Below are 25,207 nucleotides of genomic sequence, written 5' to 3' on the forward strand. Positions count from 1 at the left end.
CGGACATAGCGTAGTTGGTAAATCGACTGCCTGGTACTCAGCGCATCTGGGCTCGATTCCCACCCCCGTATATAAAGTTGGACGGAACGGATTCCCAGATGCTGAATAGATCACAGAGATTTCTTCAAGCAACATATTAATGTGCTCAAGAAAGGAACTTGACGGACCATTAAGTATTGTGCAAAGCGCACCTAGAGGGTTCACACTTGGAATTGCACAAAAATACGCGTGATTCAGTAGTGATAGTTTCATCTCGATAAGTGCAGCATTAAAGTATATGTGCTAGAGGGAAGACGAGAAAATTAATCCTGCGCACCTATGTTGAAAACGAAAAAAGCAGTTTTTCTCCAGACCGTTGGCAAAATCTTCATGAAAATCAATCAGTAGTACTCTTCCAATGCCCTGAATGCATTTATTGATTTTTATGAAAATTATGAAAAATGGTAGCGGAGAAAACAGATTATTTCGTTTTCAAAAATGGCCGCTTTTTGAGGCATTCTGATTGGATGGACAAAAGTTTTATTTAGCCATAGCACGGAATGATGTACCCAGCAAATTTAAATTTTTTCGTCGATAAACTCGCCCGAAAACTGATGATCTGGCAAGGAATTTGCTGCTGTGACCCAAGCTTTTCATCAGAAAGGCATTAAGGCTCATAAAGGTCCGGTGGTGTTCTGATTAGATTTGGCAAGCTGACATTACATCCGCGGGAAGGTCTACAGTAGTTCCGTGACAATAAGGAGGATTTCGTCGCCAAGGATATCGATCCACTCAACTACTCGCCATTCTGCCTAGTCGAAAAGTAATGGGTAATTATCAAGCGGAAGTTGGAGAAAACTGGAATGATGACCGCTAACATATGGCGGAACGCTAAACACATGGCTCGATATTAAAAAAAAATGGCCACTGAGGTTAAATAGTCCTGGGAAGGATTTTAGACGCAGGTGTACAGGATCCATTTTCTTTTCTTGTCTTCTAGGAAACTTCTTTATTACTACACGTATGAAAACAAAACTTTCACCCCTGAAATCCATGTATTTTCCAAAAGAAAAAACAATCCAAATCCGACCTGATACCGGATACATAAAGTGGCCGTAGTTTTAATCGAAACAGACTTTCGCCCGCCTCAGGCTGTACGGAGCCATCACCGAGGACCACCCCCTGCTCGTAGAATTATGGTAACCGTATTGATAAAATGAGTGATTGAAAGATTTGATCCGTATAATTTTCCGGGAAATATTGGATCACGCCCGTTTTCTTAGAAAAGGATATGAACAATTCTTGCATATTTTTAAAAAAAAAGTTCTTACTTATAGTTGCAGGATACATTCAGGATACGCTAAAGTTGTAAAATTCATTCGCAAAGGTGGCCGCGTTACCTATGAATTGGCAGTGGAACTTTCAATCGACCAATACATTCGGAATGTTAGCTTTATACAATCCAAAGTGCATATCAGTGGGGGAGGCCTATATCACCGCAAGCGCAGAACCAGAGGAAGGGTCCTGAGAGCCCCGACCCTTCCCCCGAAAATATTTGAGCATGTTGAGAAAGTTTAAATCAGTTTTAAGTTTTTATTAATTTTTAATTAATCAGTTTGAAATTTTTTCTGGATGCGCTCCTCCACCACCCATAATGTTACATAATGTTGTCTACAATATTGAAAAAGCTTTTTCGCAAAAGCATTCAAGTTTAGGAGTGTGTCTTGATGTTGAAGGTGCTTTTGATAACGTGTCTTTCGAATCCATTTTGGAAGCATCCCGGAATACTTTATACGAACTAGATACACGCAATGCTTAACAAGCGACATATGTGCTCAGCGTTAAGATAAGGAAACTGAGTCTCGGCGGATATCCTCATGGTGGTGTGCTGTCACCACTTTATGAAACCTTGTCGCCGATAGCTTGCTGAAAAAACTTAATGCGCTTGGGTTTCCGACACATGGTTTCGCCGATGATTATCATATATTGATCACCGGTATTTGCAATAACATAATTTTTGAAATTATGTAACAAGCCTTTTGTGTTATTGGGCAATGGTGTCCTCACATTGGACTATCAGTTCATCCAAATAATTGAGTTCTTTGACTCGGCGCAGATCAGGTTAAGTACGTTGGGGTAATGCTTAACTAAATTGGTCTGCTCACAACGATTTCAGAATCTAGAGATATTGCATGGCCTTCGGCCGATATAGAGGGGCTTTCGGCAAATCTTGAGGACTAAAATGCAAGTACATTCAGTGGATCTGAACAATAATTTTTAGATCAATACTAGCATACGGGTCTATTGTGTGGTGACGAAGGAAGAAGCCGCGACAATTCAATCAAAGTCAAACCGTCTTCAGAGGATGGTCTTCATAGCGATGACTGTTGCGTTCATGATAACACCTCCAGCTGCTCTAGAGGCTCTCTTGAAAATTAAAATACTATATGTGTTTCTGGAACAAAACCTTTCTTATGTATACAGCCCTAAGGCTTTGGAACAGTAATACAATAGATCGTGCAACTAGCCACACAAGACTGTGGCCCCAAATGGTTACTTGGGATGAGTATACACTTGCTCCCAGTGACCTAACACTCACATGTAGTTTTCCTTTTTAAAACTTTCGATTTGAGAATTCCTTCTCACGAAGAATGGCTGTCTGGCTGGATGGAGCGACAACTTGAAGAATGCGTAGTTTGTTACACTGACGGGTATCTGTTGGAGGGCCGAACCGGTGTTGGTGTCTATTGTACTGAAATGAAATTTGATCAATCTCATTTGCTTGGTAGATACTATACCGTATTCCAAGCGGAAATCTTTGCGATTCTGTGTGGCGTACAACCGGTAATTCAACAGGGTTTTTTCGGTAAAAGAATTTATTTTTGCTCTGATAGTCAGGCTTGAATGCACTTTGTTCGACAGATTCGAGATCCAAATTAGTAATCGAACGTCGAACTCAATTCGAAGAATTACTTTCTACCTTTTATGGGCACCTGATCTTTCCGGTATTGCTAGAAATGAATGGGCGGTGCGACTGACTGTTTGTCCAGAACCAGTTCTACCACTGCCGATAAGTTGGATAAAGCATAAGATTGGTGTTAAAGCAAAAACTTTTTTTTGCCAAATGTGAGTTCGAAAATGTCGTAGAATTTGATGCATTTTTCTATATACATTTGCAGTATTCTAGTCAGGACACTAAGTGGACATTGCAAACTCAATTATCACATGGTTATTATTCAGCATGCTGAGTATTATTCGTGTATCTTCGTTAACCCGATTACGGTACTTTAAATGATTTGATATGTAACTGATCTGCAGTAAAGCAATTGCGTATCCGGATTTTTGATTCTCCATATATAGATAAACCTATTTACAAGGAGCTAGAATCCTAGGATATGCTATAGTTCCTAATCCAGCGTGGTAACGAGCTATAGGTTTTATCAGTAGGGTTAATTATTTCCACGGGAGAGAAGAATCCAGGCTGTTTTGTTTTGTGTTGTGATTGTTTTTCATTTTCCATTTTCTTACCTTTACTAATTCGATTTTCTTTCCTTTCCAATCAGGAAAGTGATGAGACTACACGGTAAAGCACAAATCTCCGAATGACATGAGGAACGTGCCAATCAAGCCCTTATATTGTGATTCATGATTCCCACTTCTTCTCACACCTTGAACTTGCTATCCATTTGCGTAGCTTGGAAATTAAGTGCGCTCGAAAAAAACATTTCTGCTAGATGAGAATCCCAAAACGTCGAAAAATTTGTTGTGTTTTTGCAAGCAAACTTGCCTTATTCTAGTCAGAGCACTGACTGGACATTGCAAACTCAATTAACACAACTAATTTTCAGCGTGCTGATTATTATTCGTATGATCTTTGTGAATCCGATTCCGTAGAGCAACAGACTGTGGTGTCATTACATTTTTTGACGCAACATTTCAATATTTTTTGAACTCTGACACGGTCTTAGCTAGCCAAGTATCGTTTAAAAGGACGAAGTGTGGATAATTTGGCGGATTGATATCTTTCCCAACAAAATCTATCTTACTCTCATGTAACCATTTTATATTGATGCCAAATCAGGTCAAAACAATGCTGGAATATTGTCCTTCTTGTATAACTAGATCGGCGTAGTTGGTAAATCGATTACTTTGTACGCAGCTCATTTAGGTTCGATTCCCAACCCATCACATAGGATTGAAAGAGTCTATTTGCAACCAACAAACACATCGGTCACGATACTCCGTGTGCTCCTGCATCTATCCGAGCCAGTGCAAAGCGAACGAAAAAAAAACAGTTACTTGTGTGCATTGTTTGAAGAACAAAGGATACCGTTATTTTTATTCCTGCGTGATCTATCAAGATGACTGAGTCTCATCAATAAAACGTGATTATTCGGCCTAACACAGTGGCCATTGACTTCAGGTCTTTTCCAATAAGACCAAGTATTCGTGATTTCGAACATCTGCTGAAGGTGAAAATGCAGATTCGGTTTTCGGAAGTCACCTTCATACAGCTTGAGCACGTCAGGCATGCGGTGCTGATAACCTCCAACAAATTCACCCAGGCGAAAAGGTTAATTTCTTAGAACAACTTAAAATACGTTCTTTTTTGTGAAAACGCTGAAATCAAGATCCCTATATACATGGATAATGCAAATATAGAATTTAAATTACACGATTTATCTCCACTTTCTTGCAAAGTGGCAATTAAAAGATGCATGTCATATTTCGGAGCACTGGAATCTATTACGGAGGACACATGGATAAACTACTTCCCAGGTATTTCAAATGGTGTTTTTGTGAAGAGGATGCGGGTAGACCAACCCATTCCCTCCTACCTTACCATGCAGTACAAAATAGAAGGGCTCGATGCCATTACGCAGCGAACTCTTTGTACATATCAAGGACAAACTAATACGTGCCAATTCTGTGAACAAACGGCATATTACGGACCACCCTATCCAGAAACTGCTGAGGAAAGCTCAGTTGCAGAAAAAAATGCCAACACTTAAGCCCCAATATCTTTACCTGAACCACAATCGGTTGCCGAATTTGTGGCTGCAGTTAAGGCAATAATGACAACTGCAAACGCTACGTCAAGTAATTCAAACTTAACAACTACTACCACCAGTGAAGAAGCTACCACCAAGGATGGAGTGTTCACATACGTGACCCGCAAGGGCAAGAAGCCAGGAAGAACATCTGATCGCGAGTATCAAGGAAGTAATCAAGGTGATGATACGGACGTAAACGACAACGAGAGAGATATGGATAACCCTGAAGTTGACGAAACAAGGAACATCTTCCCGATGCGAAAAAAGATCTCCGCTCGCAATAGCAAGTTGCGCGCATGGGATCTTACGGGTTCAAAATAAAATGTATTGTAATTTTTATTTTTTACATATTGTAAATATATAAAAGACCCATGGCTCTTCTAAGCTAACGCATTGAGCCGTGTCAAATAAACGAAAAAATAGGGTTGAAAACAAAAGAGTTGAGATTTTCAAACCCGAAACAAGAGACTAATGACCCTAAGACTTCTCAAGGTCAGTAACTTCTTCAGCAATGACGATCGTATAAAATTGCGGTTCTGAAAGTGTCCTGGAATCCTTTCATCATCCATCAAAATACAGGAAGGCGTTGGTGGCCAAATCCGGTTATATAGCTTTTGGGCTCTGGTTTTTTGCCCTTTGACATTTTCTGCTTCCTATATGTCCTCCTGTCCTGAGACTTTTTGATCCTTTGGGTCATTTCTACACTTGTTCCAGCATTTTTCGCCAAATCATTAATCGACGTCTATATATTTCAATTGATGAGTTTGACTACCTTTTGGTCCAAATTTGGGTAAGCTGCTCCTAGTTTTCTTACTCTTCCCCGAATCGTGACAACCTTCACACGTAACCATGTGAATCACGATTAGCATTTTAGTTTACTTTAGAATTTCGAATTTCGACATTTCGAATACAATATAGTAAAACTAGCAAACAGTTCTTAATTTTTTGACAGATGAACACGTCAAATGCAGGCGACTACATATCGGTAGCTTTACATGTGTGCGTATAGCTAGAAAAGTAGATTCAACTTATTTTTGATACTTACTAGTAATTGATACAGGTACCGTCAGAATCAAAATAAATTGATTTCATTTACTACCCGCATAGTTCGGAGATCAGATTTTCTGTGCAAAATTATACTGGAAAATACGGGATACTTTCCGGGATCTTTGGTCATATTGTACAAGTTCTGTAATTTCTAAGCTGTTCCGCCTAATCAGGGAAGTTTGGTCACTATGTGAGGTGACGGTGAGATTAAGGCCTCAGTTAAATTGGATCGACATATTATTGTCATCTTATTTGAAAACTCCAAAAATTTCGTCACTTATCTGATCCAGAAAAAATTGACGTATTATGGTATCTAAGTTTTGTTCGGATTATTAATAATAAACTCCTCAATACTTTCAGTTTATTACAGCGCTGGTTTTATTCCACCTGTAAGTATCGTCTTCGCTCGGTTATCTTCCTTTTTCTCACATCCGATGTGTTGCTAAATCACCCACAATCTCACGTCCGCTGTCGGCTGTGTTGCCAGACTCTACACGTATGGTTATCTTCTATATGGGTGAGTTAGTGAAAATTTGGATATCTGTCCGAATAAAAACCATCTCAGCAGATATTATTTCTCGCAAGAATAATAAAAAATCCTGTTTTCTTTTCTCGTAACGTATATTTTTCGTACATTTTCTATAAAGTTTATTTTTCTCAGTTCTTTCAATGCTTTCTGTTTTGTGTGATTTTTTACTCTGCTTGTTACAGTGAAACATAACATGCTCTTAACGATCGATAAAGGACGAATGAAAATAAACATGACCCTCTAAGAAGCGATCTTGATCGCGACTTTTTTTGTTATTGTTGTTGTGTTTGTAAATGCGATAAAATGTGAGTGTAAGTGTATGTTTATCGAAGTGGACGTGAACAAGTAAGTGAGAAAGTTTCGTATGTGTGTGTGTATTTGTTTCTGTAAGAACATTATTTCGATATCTTCCCGTAGTGTAGTTGTTCGACTTTTGACGTTCGTGTTTGTGTGTATGTGTAAGTGTGTCTGCTTGTCTGTTTTATCACTGTATAACTGTCCCAGAACAAATAAACTTTTGTAATGCAGTCGCTAACGATTTACCTAATTTTACAGTTAAAATAAACTTGAACAATAATAATACTGTCCAACTTTGTTCGAACCAATTAATTTACTTGTTTTACACTTTAAATTTGTCACTCGTTTGCTTCGAGCAGAAATTACTAAATCGAATGCACCCTAGAGGAGAAGCGAAAAATTGTGTCTAAGAAAATGACAAACTCATCTTCGAATTAAATCACTTATTCAAGGTAAAGTTTTTTTTTCTTCTTCTTAACAATAAACTTTTGGCTCGCACAAAGCACAACCAATAATAACGATAATGGTTAAAATTAAGATGAAGTTATTTTGTCTCTTTTTCGTTCTCTACAATCACTGCGTCTCAACTATGCGTGTTTTGTTTTTTCGGCTAATTCTTGACTTATTTTTATATTTGCTTATCCTTTTTGCACCTCGTAAAAACTTGCTGATATTCCGTATATAAAGTATGTTCAGTATTTATATGAAAAATGTACAGTTGCTGGCTCGTAGCTTCCTTTAGCTTTAAGATCAATCGATAAAGTCGTGAAGTTCCGAAATGATTACCAAGCAGTATTTACATAACATGACTAAACGAGCTACAGTAGTTTGTTTCCTTGCTATGCTAAGAATGAGACAGCTGCTATCCTTCCCTACTGAACGGCTAACCCTTATCCATTCGTTATTGTGGCTTCTCTTGACTGGTGGAGTGTTTACTATCCTGAAATGCAAAATGAATCATGGTTTTAGGTTAGAACACTGAATTTGCGATCCAATATAACTACCTGATCAATTTCGTCCAGCGATTCGAGCTTGGCGATTGGTGCGAAAATGTTCCAATTGTGACTTTCCGGGGCATCGTCCATTGGTTGATTAAATGAGGAAAATTTTGAGCACCTGCAAGTAAACAATCGAACAATCGTGAGAATGACTCATAAATTTCAACAGTAAATCGGTCTAAAAGAAAACTGACTGAGAAGTCCACGGGTCCAATATTCGAGTATGTTAAACCGACTTCACTAGACGATTTTGAACAATAATTTCTTACTTGAAAAGGCTTTTCTCGTTGGCGCACTCGGGCTGCGAGACGGACCGCTGCACGTTGGTTCGTTGTTGCGCTTGCTGCTGCTTGGCCATACTACTGGCCTGTTCTCCGGCACCGCTAACACCGACGCCGACGCACATGTCGAAGGAGAAGTCACTCTCGGACGGTTGATACGATGACATTCCAGTCTTGCCGGACTGCTGCAGCTGCTGCTGTTGGTGTTGCAGTTGCTGCTGATGGAACTGCAACTGCATCTGCTGCTGCTGGTGCAGTATGTCCAGGATCGTTCTGATATCTTTCTTCAAGCTACCTTCTAAACTGTCTAGCCTTATCGTTAAATCAGATAATTGATTCGGAACGGATCTAGAAGAGAAGATAACAGTATTGAAAACTGAGTTCCGAGTCAAGCCGAACCTACCCTAGATTATCCTGATGCCGCAGGGGCTCACCGACGACCCTCTGATATTGGCGACTGCCATTCGAAGGCGGAGCCGTGTGATGATGCATATCCCTATCCTGGCTGTACTTGATGTTCAGATCAACTGTACAACTTGTGCAGACGGTATCGGGACGGCCTACCGGCAGTTCTTTGGTCCCACACATGCAGGCCCGATTGCTGATGGCACTGAGAGTGACGGTATCCAGTGCTACCTTCGGCGACAGGTGATCACTGGGCGGACTGTGCTTGTGCGAACTTTTGGGACTTTCGTTAGGAGATCCTGAAAGGAGACGGGATCGGTTGAATCAGTTTTTAAGGTAAAAAAGTTAAACACGAGAAGCCAGCTCAGAAATATGACTAACAGCGAATGCAAAGCAAGTGCTAAAACGTTGGGCAGAGGTCTCAACTATATTTAGATTTTGTGCAATAACATTCAGCAGGTGGGATCATTTCTTACCGAATTTCAACACAGAATACACTGGAACGGCTAACATTAATATTTTTGTCGCAATTTTTCACACAACGAATATTAGAACGAAACGAGGCAGATAAGATGGCACATTTCTACTTACAAAGTTCTAGTTTGAACAGATATCATCAAGTTCTTACCCTCGTTAGAAATTTGACTTCTTAGACTACAAACACTTCGAAATAGTTCGCATATTACAGTTTACATAACTATTTTCTGGCGACGTTGTACCATGACATCGAAACATAAAAAAATATTTCAATTAAATTGTACCATGTTTTTCTCACCTAACGTTGCATTAGTTACCTCACCCTGGGAAATCAGCTCGAAAGCCTCTCACAATCCAAAATATTGAAAATTAAAAACAAAAAACAAACAAATGTCTTGTCGAGTTTAGCTCGATATTCTTCTCCTGTAAACACTTCCATGATTATTCGTTACACAACCCAAGCATCAGGGGCTCCAGGACACTAGTTTACTACCCTATGAGGTGAAAAATCTATGGTCACGTCTTCCTTCGGAACAGGCCGTCTTAAGACCTCTCGGGGCCCCTGGGTACAACTGAGCTCAGGAGCCCCTATCATTGAACAGGTATAATCTGCTGCAGAATGAGATGATAAAAAAAATGATTCCTATCATAAGGGAGCCATCTACGCCACCTTGAGATTTATTTTTCAAATTTATGTTAAGTCATTCAATCATGTGAAAGTAATAAAAATACTGTAGGAATCAAAATATATGGAGAAAAAAGTTTAGCTTTCCATCACGCACTGTAACTGTCCAGGTACCGTCGAAAAACGGAAGATGACTTTGATAGATATATAAAAGATATTAGCAACCCGATCAGAACGGAATAACAAAATTATTACAGACTGTGTGGCTTTGTTATGATAACAAGTTGTGTTATAACTCTGGTCTCATTAGTTGGTCACATAACAGAAAACATAACAGAAATACTTCTAGTATATATAAAAAATGTGACAACCTGTGATAGGCTCCCGTCAACATTATAACAAATTTTGTTAGCTTCTTTCACGGTCAGTATAGCTTGCATTACCTATTGTATAGTATCAACGAATTTAGCGTGCAGGGCTAAAAAAAGAATAGAATAGAAAAATATAGCATACATTAAGGCGCTTTGCGCTTGGAAGCAGAAAGTTTCATGTAGCAAAAGCTTTTCATAGTTTTATCAAATGATTGCGCATACATGTGAATGTATGACACACGCTGATTGTTATTTATCGTCATAGCGCTTTGAACCTGGGTATTCCTGAGTTTGATGCGGAATTTTCCTGCACGAACCAACGACGTTGTTTTCGACTGATGATTAACAGTTATGTGTCCAACAAAAAAAACACCTTTAACAGGCCAACGAGGGTACCCGGGTACCCACAAATTGAAATGCTCATAACTATGGCTTCCTTTAACCGATTTGGACACTTTTAGATATTTTGGATTCAGAAACTCGTCTACTTTTCGATTCTGTACAATAGAACCGGAATAATGGATCTGGTTTTTGGTAATCCGGATTTTCCGGAGGAATGTTCCAGTACTAGGATATGATTTGTAAATTTTAATAATGATTGCTAGTACATGAGTATCAAAACTCTTCAAATTGTATCGGAAATCTGTTTTCTTTTGTTACGGGACCCTATGGCAATTTGAAAAATGGAATTGGAATGGAATGGCTACTCACGGCCCCACGGGAACCTGCTCCGGAATGTCCGTTCCGGGGTCAAATCACCAAATGGTTCCAAAACCACGAGATACAGCCTACTGATGCAATTCCAAGAATTTTGATACCCATATTGCTAGTATTCCATTGAAGTTCGTAAATAGTACCCCAGCACCGGAACCTGCTTCCGGAAACCCGGATTCCCGGGAACCGAATGAAGTAACCCGATGCATTTTTACCAAGTCCAAAAGTGGGTGAGTTTCTGAATCCAAAACGGTCAAAAGTATCGAAATCGGTTGGATATTACCTTAGTTACGGGCATTTTAGTTTTGTGGGTACCCGGGTACCCACGTCGGCCTGTTACGTAGTAAAAAAATTCAGGAGCCCCTCCTCACTCCCACCCTTACTATATCAACAATATTATTAACCCAAAAGCTTGACTTAGTGAAGTTCTAAGATGTCACAAAGTTTCAATTTCCAGCTATGGATAAAACATAGGAATTTAATTAATTGAAACTTACAAAGGTACCCGGGTACCGCGTCGGACACACAACGGTTAATGTTAGCATAATATTACACGCAGCCGTCGTCGGTTATAGATGCAGAAGACGTTTCCAGAACGTACACAGTGAACTTTGCCAAAGCCTAAGGGCTGTTCGTTTTCCTTGTGTCATACGCTTTGTTTTCATACAGTTTTACTCATTACTACAGCTGCCTATATTACGATTAACGATTTGCGGGAAAACCAAAATTAGTCATGCGACACCTATGATTAGAGTTGCCACCTCTGGAGAGGCTTTGACCGGGAGATTTTTACTGACTTTGGGAGTGGTAAATTTTTAGACAGAAATTGGAATCAAAGTGATTGCTCGGCATTTAAGAGCACTTTAATCGCTTTTTATTACACCATTAAAGAAAAGCTATAAATTTTTCACGCTTGAGAACGGTTTGGTTGGTTTAATCTGGTGTAGTATTCCCCGACTAAGTGCCAAGAATACAAAAGCACCAGCTACTCTCGCTGTGGAGGATAAGTCGAACGAGCATTGCTCTCCTCCACAACTAACAGGAAAACGAACGCAAAGGAGGCAGGGCTGCGACATCACATGGGAAGCACTATGTGGTGTCGGGTATTCATCACCAGAGGTTGCAACAAAAGGGCAAAACTCACCTCCCTAGCCAACAGTTAAGGGTCACTGCAGGAGTAACAACAACACCGGAGAACTCGTTAGAATAAATCTGCCATACCTTGGTGCAGCTGGTGATAAGCAATACTAACAGTGAAGTGATTTGGTAAAATTGCAGCAAAATATCTTTCTATTTCACTTTTATTGCTTTGTGAATGAAATCAGCAATATTTGGTGAATTCATCTTCACTACCTTGAAACGAAGGGTTAGTCGGGCAAAATAAATCTGAACCAGAGTAATAGTTAATTTAGACTTTTTAAATATTTTGTAAAGAATCAATGTTTTGATGGTAGAGTCGCCTCTCTGGTGTCGGTGATAGGCACTCAGTGCAGAAAAAGACTGTAGAAAATAAAAATAAATAATACCAATAATGAGCCTTTTCACGTTTCGAAATGTTTAACACCTTCATTGTTACGTAAACAAATAAACAGCGAAGCATCGAAATTACTCGAACCTATTAATATAAGCAACACAGTTCATTTCAATAATTCACTACCGCAACTATTAGCAGTTCATTCATAATCAGCCACAAACGGAAATGCAACCATCTGCCAACGAATCTCATCAAAGACGAAAAGCAAATGCAATATTATAGAAAATTTTAGCCTAAACATAAATGAATAAAAATTTTAGTTAAAAAAAAGCATTTCAATACCATTCATGTAAAACAGTCGAAATAGGAAGCACATCGAATGCACGCTGCCGGGAGGCATAAATCCTCGACTACCTACGGGATACGTTCCATTTGAGCCAGTATATTCTGATTCCTGATTTTGACGGCCTAATATATTTTTGATAAGGCGTAGTGTCGTACAAAAATAACATAATTGGTTCTGTGCCAGACTATGATGGCATAGTGGAAAATGCCTAATCTGACCGCGAAAGTATCGCGAGACCTCAAGAAATCCAGAAGTAATTTTTAGAGGTTTTCATGTAGATGTGTTCATTCAGGATGCCTGATGTTATGAAAAAAAAATTAAAGGGTTGTGTACAGAACACGACCACGGTGACATTAAAAATATAGCTTTTTTATCTATCACACATATCGACACACGTTCTTGTTCACTCGCCTGTTTTCATATGTTACAATTTGCTATATACCCTCCCCATTAAAACATAATTTATTGAAGGTCTTTTAACGGTAATCTATTAATTAAGCAAGTATCTCACTAGGTGATTGGCATTATTTGGCTGATCCATCTAGTAAAAATAGGCTGGTCTGTCCAGAAAATATATTCAAAAGAAAAGTTCCATATTGAGAGCTGTGATGAGGAAACCCACGCCCGCCAACGGAAATATACAGATTCTCCATAAAATATGAAATTTCATTTTCCATTTAAATTTTCAATAATGTACTAATGAACTTGAGTAAACAATCTTAAGTGTAAGTATTTCTTGATCGATTAGTGGTGGAAAAATGAAATTATTTGATAAATTACATTGTTATGCAACGTTCGCACTACCAGTTAAAACGGGTTTTTATGCTATCTTGGTGACATTTTTCTTGTTGCTAATTATTGAAACGTGTTATAACTCTGTAGTGTAAACATTGTATTATTAAACCAATTCTGCAGCGTTTTATGTTATATAGGTGTTTTATGTGGTAATATGACTGACATAATTATATCTTCAGTACAGCAGTTTGTTTCATAATTTAAAACAGATTTATTTTAAAATTTAAATTAGTATACCCAACCGTATTTGTTGTATACCTTAAAACGCAATTAGAACTGTGTTTTAAATACATAGGGTAGGACAGATATTCTGACTGGTTAAACTGGGAAAACAATTTTAAGTCCAGTAACGCTTAAGACATGGCTTGAATTTGAATCGAAAAAGAACACCCGCTTCAACTGCTGCTGGGACGGTAAGTTCTGTTTTAAAATTTTCCGTTGTGTGCAGTACGAAACAAAAGTGTTTGAAATTAGAAAACAAAAAGTTCTGCTGGGAATGTGATTGTTTCCGATGCAATTACACTCAGATTTTTCACGTAGGGGATACAGGCCGTGTAAATGAAAACCGCGTAAATTTCAAAATCCGCGTAAAAAACCTGAGTGTACTCTCCTATATAAAATACTACGCTGCTGAACAGTGCAATAACTACAGAAGCACGTTGTCAGATGCCTTACTGATAAAAAACATATAACCGAAATATGAAACATGAAAACCAATTGGCTCTTTACCCTACGCAGCTACAAAGCGCCGTAAACATGGATTAACCCTTGTGACGGCAAGCTAAAATCCTAACATTAAAGGGCAAGCCGGGCCTCTCAGGCCCGTCTAAATTCAAGCTCCTTTTTGCCGTTCTCATATAGAAAGGTTATGCAATCGGTCGAAATTTCGACTTTTTAACCGAGACCCGCAGGGCCAAATCTCTTATACCATTCGACTCAATTCGTCGAGATCGTAAAATATCTGTATGTGTGTGTATGTGTGTTTGTATGTATGGATGTATGTATGTGGCAAACAATCTCACCGATTTTTCTCAGAGGTGGCTGCACCGATCTGTACAAATTTTGTCTCAAATGAAAGGTACAGCCTTCCCATCGATCGCTATTAATTTTATTATTGATCCGACTTTCGGTTCTGGAGTTACGTGTTGAAGAGTACAATCACACAGCAAATTTCCATAGAAACTGATACTACCATTATGTCCAAATGATGCAATATATATTAAAATATGTGCAACATTACTTGGCTTTGCATGTCTAGATCATTAATGACCCACCGAAGGCACTTCGACCACATTGGCCAGCTATGGCGGTTCTTGATGCCTTGGGGGAACTTACCATGTTCCTAAGATAATGTCATACCTATTTCTCAGCGAATTCTTTACCGATTTTTACAAACTTGGTTTCAAATGAAAGGTACAGCATTCCCATTGGCTGCTGTTGAATTACTAATTGATCCGACTTCCGGTTCCGGAATTACAGGATGATGAGTACAAACAATAAGCAAATCCCGATTTCAGCGTATAAGGCGATGGATGCAAAAAGATCAAATTTTTTCCAAAAGGTGAGTACTCGGAAGATCACGTTGACTGTCGATTGGTTCTGAGCTCTATTTCGTTTGAACACGACCAATAAATGCTTCTGGGTTGCTATTAATTTCTTTTGATGCATAACCGGAGTACATATTCAGATTTCTCTTCCGAGTCTGCATCAGATTCATTGTCGGAAGCAATATCATTCACATCTTCTTCCTCGCTTTGCAAATCAGTTTCGGAATCGTCTGCTGTTGAATTTGCTCGAATTTCTTCCATTATTTCAGATTCTTTGAGACGATTGAAAACATGGGCATATCATCTTATAGCCGTTTAAATATTTTGTTGCTTTTAGATCCTACAATTTGAATAATTACGACAACTATAACACAGAGAATAGACAAAAAATAGACAATAACGACAGAGTTAGGTTATGTTGCATCCAAATAATTGTCAAGTAGACCACAGTGGGTGAAATAAAAGTATTTACCCAAAAAAATATGACACACGTCATTGTCGTATGCTATTTTTACAAGAAATGTATAGAATTCGCTCAAACTTTCAAGATTTTTTTCTTATAAGAAAAGGTAAAAAGATAAAATCAATCAAAACATGAAAAAAATCCCTGCTAATATGAAGATGAACTCATCAAAATGTTTTTTTCATATAAATATTAATGTATAAAACCCGTGGTATTCCTAATAAATATTGCATGCACACCGGGCCTGCCAGGCCCGGCTTGCCTTTTTGTGCAAGTAAAAAATTCAAACATTGCTGCCCATTACTCCATAGATGAAAATTTCACAATTCTTTATTTTTGTTATAGATTTCAAAGCTACTTATAAAAATTTCCAATCCCAAGCTTATACTACATACACATTTTTTTGTAACTAAAAAATTGTAACATGCCGGGCCTCTGAGACCCGGTTGCCTTTTTGAGGGTTAACAAGTTACAACGCACACGCATGCATAAAAATAAATCAAGCATGATTTTTGAAAACACCGTAACTAACAAATGTAAACAAACTCAGATTATCACTCCCCCGCATTCTACGCATCTTAATGTACATGCTGACAAACATTAGTTTCATTATTCGGTAATGCAGCTGAAAAATGCGCAATCGAAATAATGACGAACAAACAACTGACACGTCAACATTGCATAAATACAGTTTCGTCATGTTAGTTACGTTAGGTTTGGTACTGCTGTAACACTTACGTTATTTTAATTTAATCGGTTTTTGTAACTAAATCATTAAAATATACTACAATCTTTCTACTAAAATGCTCAATATAGGTAATGTTTCTATAAGGGGAACAAGAGCACGCAGTTCCTTAATTCTAGCCAATATTTTAGAGAAAAAGAATGCAAGTAATGTTATTCTAAGCACCACTAATGCACTTTCCGCACATTTTTATTTTTGATTATCTATATCTATCCTACAGTAGATCAAATCTAAATACTTGTGACAATGCGAGCAAAAATGAGACACTAAAATCGACCAATTGAAAAGTGTCGAAAGTGTAAGAATGATGCTCAGAATAACGTAACCTTTATTTGTCTTCAACACACTGCTCAAAAGTGACAAACTACAAATGTTGGTTGTCCTCATTGGCATACTGCCTCGGCGGAACAGTTCAGTCATAGAATTGATTAAAAAATGATAAGATTAGTCACCACAATTGACGAAACTGAAATAACGTAAGTGCAACAAAGATACCAAACCAACGAAAGTAAAACGACGAAACTGTGAGCGTGATACTAATAACATCGTAACTTTAATTTTTCTTCAATCCGCTCTTTTAAATGTCTTGATCGCGAATGTTCGTTCCATTCAATGGAAAGGCGTCTTTGGTGAGCATTTTGGATGAATAATTGGTGTAAAAATCGGTATGGTTTTTAAATAACATTTAAAACAAAACTTCGAAAATGTCATCGCCGTTTTCTCTGTTTGGGTCAAGTGCGAGTTTCGCTGTTTTCAAAAATCATGCTTGAAATATATTTTTTTCAAACGCAACACTCTTAAGCAGCACACACCGTATTGAATTAAATCCAAACCACCCCGTCCACCCACTTTGCAAATCATTCTGTGACACCATGCTGGTACCCGACAAATCCGCACACGGCCACCGCTGCCGAAAATGCATAACGTCTACCGCTTATTGTAGTGCCCAGACGCTGCAGCCATGATCTTACCCGTTCGACATAAGAACAAAAACTGATTCAAACGGGTACGCGTCACCTCTATTTATAAACTAACCGTATATGGTTTAGTCACTTAGGTGCGAGTGTGTGCAAATGCCAACGTTACCGAAAATCGATAGCGCTTATTGCATCGCCCGGAGACGACGTTGCTCGTGTGGGATAAGAGCAACAACTGATTTAAACGGACATGCGTTGCTTCTATTTATGACTTTTCGTGTTTCATTGAGAAACTAAGCTGCCCTCTTTTGACGGCTGTGTCTGAGAAATCTGCCTCACGAATGGTATTTTTCGCGTTTTTTGCGAACTTTTTAATTTTACCAATTTCCAAAAGTCTACTTTTATTGGGGAGATATTAAATTATTACCAATATTTAAGTTGGGTGTTTCTGAATCGGTTGGTGTATGAATGATTAAAATCCATCTAGTAATATCGGAGTTATAAGCGTGCAAACCTTACATAGTTTCGTTACATGGGAGATAGTTTAGATTTTAGAATGACACCTAGCCCCAGATAGTGGAGTAAGACATTTTTAATGTCAAAATTAAAATTTGCATCATGCGCGAATCGCTTGCCAAACAAGGATTGTGTATCGAGTTTCGACATCTTCTTCCACTTTCTGTACAGTTTCCTTGCGCAAATTTTGCCACCTTGTTGGTTGCCGTTCCTGCTTGGTCCTTTCGAACACGTGTAGATGTTGTAGAAAACATTTCATTGTTGTATTGTATTGTTCATTGTAGAAAACATTTCATTGTTTTTGCTCAAAATGAATTGAAACTTGAATCGAAATGTTAGTTTGACGCCACACTTGTCAAAAGTTTGGTATACCTAGGGGGGTATACCAAATTTTCTCCCAAAATGCTATATCATTTATGCATGGTCCCTTACTGAAAAGCTGGCCGGACGAAGACCGGTAATCATCGGATCAGATTTCAATGCTTGGGCAGTGAGTTGGTGAAGCAGGCATATCAACGCAAGAGGGTATAACCTGTTGTTCTAGCCAAGCTGCCCGATCAGAAGAAAATAACACAATTATAACTCATGCTGATATTTTGTTACGAAAAAAATCCTATCAAATTTTGTTATAAAGTAGAAACCGTTAGGTGTTAAAATAACAAAAATTCTAACAAAAAATTCTCTACGAATATCACATTTATAACAAACGTTGATAGCAATATAACACGATCATAACAACTTGAGATAGCATAATTAAACCCAACATAGGGTATTACTTATTGTATAATATCAAAGATTTTAGCGTGCACGTCTAAAAATAGAATACGAGAAAAATAAAGCATACATTAGGGCGCTTTTTGCTTGGGAGCAAAAAGCTTCATGCAGCAAAAGCTTTTATAGCATTGCCAAATGATTGCATACTTGCTGGCTGATATTTTTATAGTGAATATATGACACGCAGATTATTATTTGTCGATATTGCCGCTTTGAACCTGGGTATTCCGAGTTTGATGTGAAAATTTCCTGTATGAACCAACGACGTTGTTTTCGACTGATGTTTAATGTTAGCATAATATTCCACGCATCCGTCAAGGGCAAAACGATTATAGATGTATAAGACGTTTCCAGAACGCACACATTGAACTTTGCCCAAGCCTAAGTGCTGCTTGTTTTCCTGGTGTCATACGCTTTGTTTTTATTCAGTTTTGCTCACTAATACAGCTGCCTATATGATGATAGACTGAATAGCTTTATAATATCTTTTCAGATTAGGAAAGAGGGGCTATTTTTAGATTCTAAATAGTGCGCTTTGGCGCTTCTCTTGTACGTTAACGTGTTTTACATGGTTTTTAGAAATAATGTCGATGCGACATGGTAACATTGAGCGGATATTTTACGTACATTACTTTACGGAGAATACGACAAATCTTATTTAGGATTCCGCATAGATTCAAAGCAACAAATGAGTTTTGAGGTTTCAAAATAAGTCTCTTTTGGGGATTTGTTATTAGAATTTTTGATATGGGGAAGACTAAACAAACCAGTATAATTATCTCGCACCTAATAAATTGCTAGAAATGCAAATCTTCCACAGAAGTTATATCTATCAACTGCAAATGTAACAGATATATGAGAAAATTCGAGAAAAAGTTGATGCTTCTTCGATGGGACGAATTCTGGAATATTTAATGTTTTTTTTCTGTTACACATTTTCTTCCAACTTTGATTAAATTTTAAGGAGGAAATTAACAAAAAATTTGCATTGAAGTTTTTAGATATTTACAGGATTATCTAAAACGCATTCAAATTACTTGTTAGTGCAACCATTAAATATCAAACTCATCTTACGGGGAATGAAAAGATATAAGACTCAAGTAAACTCAAACACTTTTTATGCGGAGGATTAAATAAAAAAGTCACGATAGTTTAAAAATTTAAAAAACGCACAAACTAGAAACCCACAAGCTGGATAGGTTTGGAGTGTTCAAAAAACCCGTCATCTTTTAATCCAACTGCAACCAAGTAAGTTAATCAAACACATTACTGACACGTTCTCCGACCACTTGCATCTAAAACTACTATACTAAATACGCGGAATTTTGAAAATCCATGTGGAAAACGCAAATCAAAAATCAAATCCTTCGAAAATTCGCTTTAAAAAGTTGAATTACGACTCATAAAAAGAGACTTCAGTGTATAAGCAAATAGACTGTCATTTGTGTAACCGTTAGTGTTCAAAAATAATTGTAAAAGAATATATAACTTACTGTAACATCATCGTTGTATGCGTACATAAATATCATATTATTAATTCAATGATAGCACCAGAAGATATAATCTTGATATAAGTTTTCTTGCATTCCTGATCGGTATATCATAAAGATAACACAGAGAGTAATAAATATCCACGTGAGATATACATTTGATAGCTTTCTGTTATGATGTTCTGATCGGGTGGATATTATGCTATACAATGAGGACACAACTACAACTTTCAGCTGAAAAGTATGGGAATCCATCATCTACGTTACCTTGTGTAGACCGTTGTTAGTGGCAAACGTGAACTGGAGAGTTTGCAAAACTACATGCAGAGTGACCACCTGGCAATCCGGTATAGTTTTGGTCAACGATACCAAACGTCAATACAGAGGAGCTCACGAGTGGAAGTGGAAGGTGAAGTCATTTGACAACGATCTCTTTGTGGAAGCACTTCAGGCAGCGAACGACTCCTCTGACATGAACGCGGATGAGTTAACAGAAACGCTAGCATGCGACACCACGCTGTAATGCCAAGAAAACTAGAACCATGGAACACACGGCGTCTAGCGTACTGGAGGAGTGAGGAGCTCAGAGCCTTCCGCGCAAGCTACGTTAGAGCCAGAAGATACGCCTAGCGCACTGACCAATTGACGATACAGAAGTTAGTACTACTGCCTAAACCAGGTAAGCCCGCCAGGATCGTCAAAAACGCATCCAATAGCTCAAGCTGGAAATCCATTGTGCAATCACTGCACAAAATGAGGGTCCCTAGCTAGTTATGTAGAATTTTAAGGAGTTATTTCCAGAACCGGGGACGGGGGACAAAAAACGATTAGAATTACGGCAGGAGTCTCACAATGCTCTATCCTGGGTCCAACGCTTTGGAACGGGATGTATGACGGCGTGCTGACGCTTAAGCTGCCTAGGGGTGTAGAGATTGTCTCATTCGCGGACGATATCGTAATAACGGTACTGGCAGAGTCGTCGGAAGAGTACGGGACTATCTGTGCAAGGTTGTGAAAAGTTACTTCCAGAACCGAATACTGGTCTAAGAAACGGACATGGGGTAGAGGTCGATTAGGGTCACGGTGAGAGTACCACAGCGCTCCATACTCGGCCCTCTGGAATATATTGTACAACGGAGTGTTAACACTGGAACTGCACAGGGCAGTCGAGATCGTTGGCTTTGTAGATGTAGTTGTTCTGACGATAACCGGCGAGCCCTTGAGGAGGTAAAGTTGGTGATGGCAGTGTGTCGTGATCAGCGTCGGGAAACAATCTATCCCCTCGATACGTTCGCTGAAGCACCTGGGTGTGATGATCGACAATCTATTAAATTACAACAGCCATGTCGACTATGTATATGAGAAGGCTGCGAGGACAACTAACGCATTGGCAAGGATCATGCCGGATCACGGAGGAGTAAGATGCAGCATGGGACGTCTCTTGGCGGGTGTCTCATCCGTAATACTGAGGTATGGCGTTCCGGCCTGGGCTGCTGCACTGAACTCTAAGCGAAACCGGACGAAGTTGATAAGAATGTTTTGCCCAATGGACTAAATTGACATGCCGGCGGCCGGAGCGCGATTTGTTCAGTTCTTCGTCTTATAGAATAGCCTGCTACAGATGACGGGGTATGATCCTGGTCTACATGCTATCATGGGCAGCGTTTACTGCCAGCTCCATCCACTGCTGCCAGGTAGACGGATGCTCCGGCATCGAACCTCTCGGCATAGTGACCCTTTCTCGACACCACGAGTGTAACACACGAATGATGCCGCACTCGCATATGATCACAGGTTTTGTACTTGGTTCAGTTTAGGTTTTGGCTTCGGACCGGTCATCCAACAAAAATAGTTTACTTCCATCGTCAAAAAGGTGGAGTTACGAACGAAAACAAGTCTGACTCGTTTTTAATCGAATTGTACGAATTAATCATGGCGCAGATAATAACTGCTTTCGCAAAATCTATTGTTTCCGTTATTTTCAGTAATTGTAGAAGTAGTTACAAAAATTTTGTACATATTTGCAATCAGATAGCGCAAAAATCTAATGTTTTCATTCTGTACAACAGAGTATATTCACGTTAAAAAATCAGGTAAAATTCTAGTCAAAAGTTTTGAAACGAAGCTCCCATATTTAACCCTTAAATGCACAATGTTGTTTAAAAAAAATCATCTCAAAATTATCACAGTAACGTATTGAAGCTATGAGACAATTTTCACAAAATTTGAAAAAAAATCAGTGTGCGCTTTTAAGGGTAAAACTTTAGAAATAATCTACTTTAAAATTGAATTTCCGTACATTTTATCTCCGTAGATCCGCCAAAAACATCAAATCCGTAGCTCTGACAACGCTGATTATCTATCTTTCACGTCAATGTAATCATTGTTAATGTTTTCTCGGTGAGTTGGAAGCTAGGGTGATACTCCGCATCTTTGTATACAAGCTTGTATGAAAATATCGTTTCGACCTGATTGCATATTGTGGTCCTTGTTTTGGCAGTTATTATAACCACAGAGAACAGACATACAGGCAGTTATTATAACCACAGAGAACAGACATACAACTTTTCTGAAAAACCTGTGTAAACATTTGAATGAAAATACGTTGCAAACCATCATCGCATACAGGTTCGCATGCATGAATCACCATTGTATCCAAGTTTGTCCGCAATGCCTGTATAGCGTTTGCTGGCCGATCGTGGCGCCGGCTAGTGGCAAGTTGCTACTTGTCAGTGACATTTAAAAACGACAGTTTTATTTCTTACACACATTATAAACTTTACTTGTATGTCAGTTCTTAGTGTTATAACTTATGACTTGACTTATCATTACGGCTTGAACAGCTCCTACAAATTTGATAGCCGTTTGTCGGATTGGGTAGTATAATACTCCGTAACAGGTACTTTATTTTAACCGCGTACACTTTTGTATAGAAATTAGCATCAACCATATAAGTTAATTTGCTATGGGGTGGGTGTAGCGTAGATGGTAAATCGATTGCCTTGTACGCAGCGCACCTGGGTTCGAGTCCCGACCCCGCACATAGGGTTAGAAATTTTTCATAAGAGATTTTTCTAACCCGAAGAGGCCTTAAGGTTAAAACCTCTATAATCAAAATAAAAAAAAGTTTATTTGCTGATGTGTCTTCATAATTTTGGTAAAAACTTTATAATAATATGATTATTTAGGGTGTCTAGAAAGCTTTATTTGAAGTAGGTGTTCACTGCACATATTTATGTTTGGTTGTCGAAGTGTGCGCGCTTGCTAAAATTATCTTGAAGTACGTATTTGTATACGTACCCTCCCGGGGATTGGAGATTGATGATGTAGTCTCCGAGAGGGGCTCTAAGTGCGAAATATGGGATTCGGTCCTTCGAGAACCCCTCGCTTTAGTCAGTAAAAGTTCTAGTATGCAAGTAATTACGTTAAGTAGCAATCGAGGAGTATAAGAAAACAACTTATTTTCCATTGGCCTCATTTCGAGCATTTCGCCAGATCTGTCCAAACTTTGTTCATTTGAACAGGGCTCGTCTAGCTGATCGCCTTTTTGTGCATGAACTACCGACGCACAGTGGGACGGAATCAAAAAAAAGCCGGACATTGATATTTGCGACGAAGCCATTGGTTATGGCACTTTGATGTCTTCGGAAAGGTTTCTCTATTTTTTAAGTAGTTTAATATAATGTTGAACAAATTTTTTTAAGGGGGTATATACGCAGATAAAAAAAAACTTTGCAAGTTATTGACAAAATTGTTAGTCATGTATGGAAAGTTTGTAGACGAAATGATTTTATGAAACTTTGTTGAAGTAGCGAAATGGCTATCTGTTAAGCGAAAAAAGTTATTGGGTGAAATTGAAGTGCGTATCGGAATACCCCCTTAAAAAGCGTTTTTTCATTGTAACTTTTTTATTTGATTTTTCACAGTTTTTCAATGTTCTAGAAAGTTAGATGCTTTCAAAATACACCTTTTTGCGGAATAGACCAACTCGCTATCTCTTCAGTTTTAGGATGTATGCCTGTTTTTTTGAGCAAACTTTAAGGGGCTATGGTTTGTAGAGTAGCAGGTAATGGCAGCTAAATTTATTTTTTTGTTGTTCAGCAAGAAATACCCTATTGATACATATATAAATCAAAAAAAATATAAAATAGACTAGCGTTTCAATAATTTTTTTGTATTATGAAGCATGAAAAATAAACTATTATGCGAAATTAATAAACATTTGAAATATTATAGTTCATTCCATATATTCCGACATTCGAAGTTAATTTTTTGTTATTAACATGCTCATAAGTCATCAGTGTCCTGCCAATTATCTTCTTCGTCATTGGATGAACAAGGTATTAATATAACCGAGTATTCTAAGCAACGAAAATACTTAAAAAATAAAGAAACCTTTCCGAAGACATCCAAGTGCCATAATCAATAGTTTCGACGCAATTGCAAAGTCCGGCTTTTTTTGATTCCGTCCCACTGTGCGACGTTGCAAGCAATAGGGTTATATAGTTACCCATTGTAGACACGGGCGAAAAATGTGGAGAGAATCGTGAAATTTTTTTCATCTGTGGAGAGATTCCGCACGAACTGTCGACATATTACACATATAAATTAGACGGGAAAACGTTGATGCATTCTTTTGAGGTCCACTCCGAGAAGCAATGCTAAAGAGGGGTACGCCACCGGCCATGACTAGTTTCTACGTTCACTAAAGAGCGAGATTCTGACAATCCCATTGAGGGAACATCTTGTAATGTGCCTATATATTTTCGAAAGAGGACAATCATTTCCTCTCCTGAGCTTCCTTGTAAACACCTGAAAGTGTCCCTTGATGGGTGCTGTTACAAAACCGAAGGCAAAGACTTATTGATATTGTTTCCATGCTCATCGCACTTCAGCTGGTTCTAGGTGACTTCAACTTCCACGGTATGCCATGGGCTTGTCTTCACGATGATAACACTAGTTTACAAATTTTGGGTTAATTGCAAGTTAAGAAAAAATGTGTTTTCTAAGTCAATTTTGGGTCGCTGAGCACGAAAATCATATCCATTTTCTTTTTCAAAGAACCGTTTTTGTGATTTTTTAAAAAAGGTGTTTTTGAGCACTTTTTGCAGTTTTTGGGAACAAATCTTCCGATTAACACAAACGAAAGTTATTGATGTGCCCATTTTAAAAATGTATAACATGTTAGGATAAAATATCAAGAATTTAGGGTTTAGCAACCAAAGTCAAAAAAGTAGTGTTTGGTAAAATTACTAATTTTTGGTTGATTTTTCATAAAAAATAAATCAGCAAAAAAATCTTTTAAAATCTAGTGTGACAGGTAAACTTCTCTCGTGAATTTTAAGCCTAAGATCACGAAAATC

The 25,207-nt window shown here is 38.3% G+C and overlaps 1 protein-coding gene across 9 annotated transcripts in view; it reads right to left on the bottom strand.

Annotated features, from left to right (window-relative positions):
* Nucleotides 1-6,682: 6,682 nt before the first annotated feature.
* The window catches only part of LOC131693080 (potassium voltage-gated channel subfamily H member 6), a 457,523-nt gene continuing 438,998 nt past the window's right edge, over nt 6,683-25,207 (bottom strand). For all 9 annotated transcript variants that reach the window (XM_058980601.1, XM_058980599.1, XM_058980603.1 and 6 more), the window contains 4 exons: nt 8,589-8,889; nt 8,174-8,533; nt 7,911-8,022; nt 6,683-7,846 (listed from right to left, as the gene is read on the bottom strand). In XM_058980601.1, the coding sequence (XP_058836584.1) occupies nt 7,808-7,846; nt 7,911-8,022; nt 8,174-8,533; nt 8,589-8,889 (812 nt within the window). In that variant the 3' untranslated portion in view covers nt 6,683-7,807. The remainder of the gene's footprint in view (nt 7,847-7,910; nt 8,023-8,173; nt 8,534-8,588; nt 8,890-25,207) is intronic.

Source organism: Topomyia yanbarensis, chromosome 3 (genome assembly GCF_030247195.1).
Source record: "Topomyia yanbarensis strain Yona2022 chromosome 3, ASM3024719v1, whole genome shotgun sequence".
NCBI lineage: Eukaryota > Metazoa > Arthropoda > Insecta > Diptera > Culicidae > Topomyia > Topomyia yanbarensis.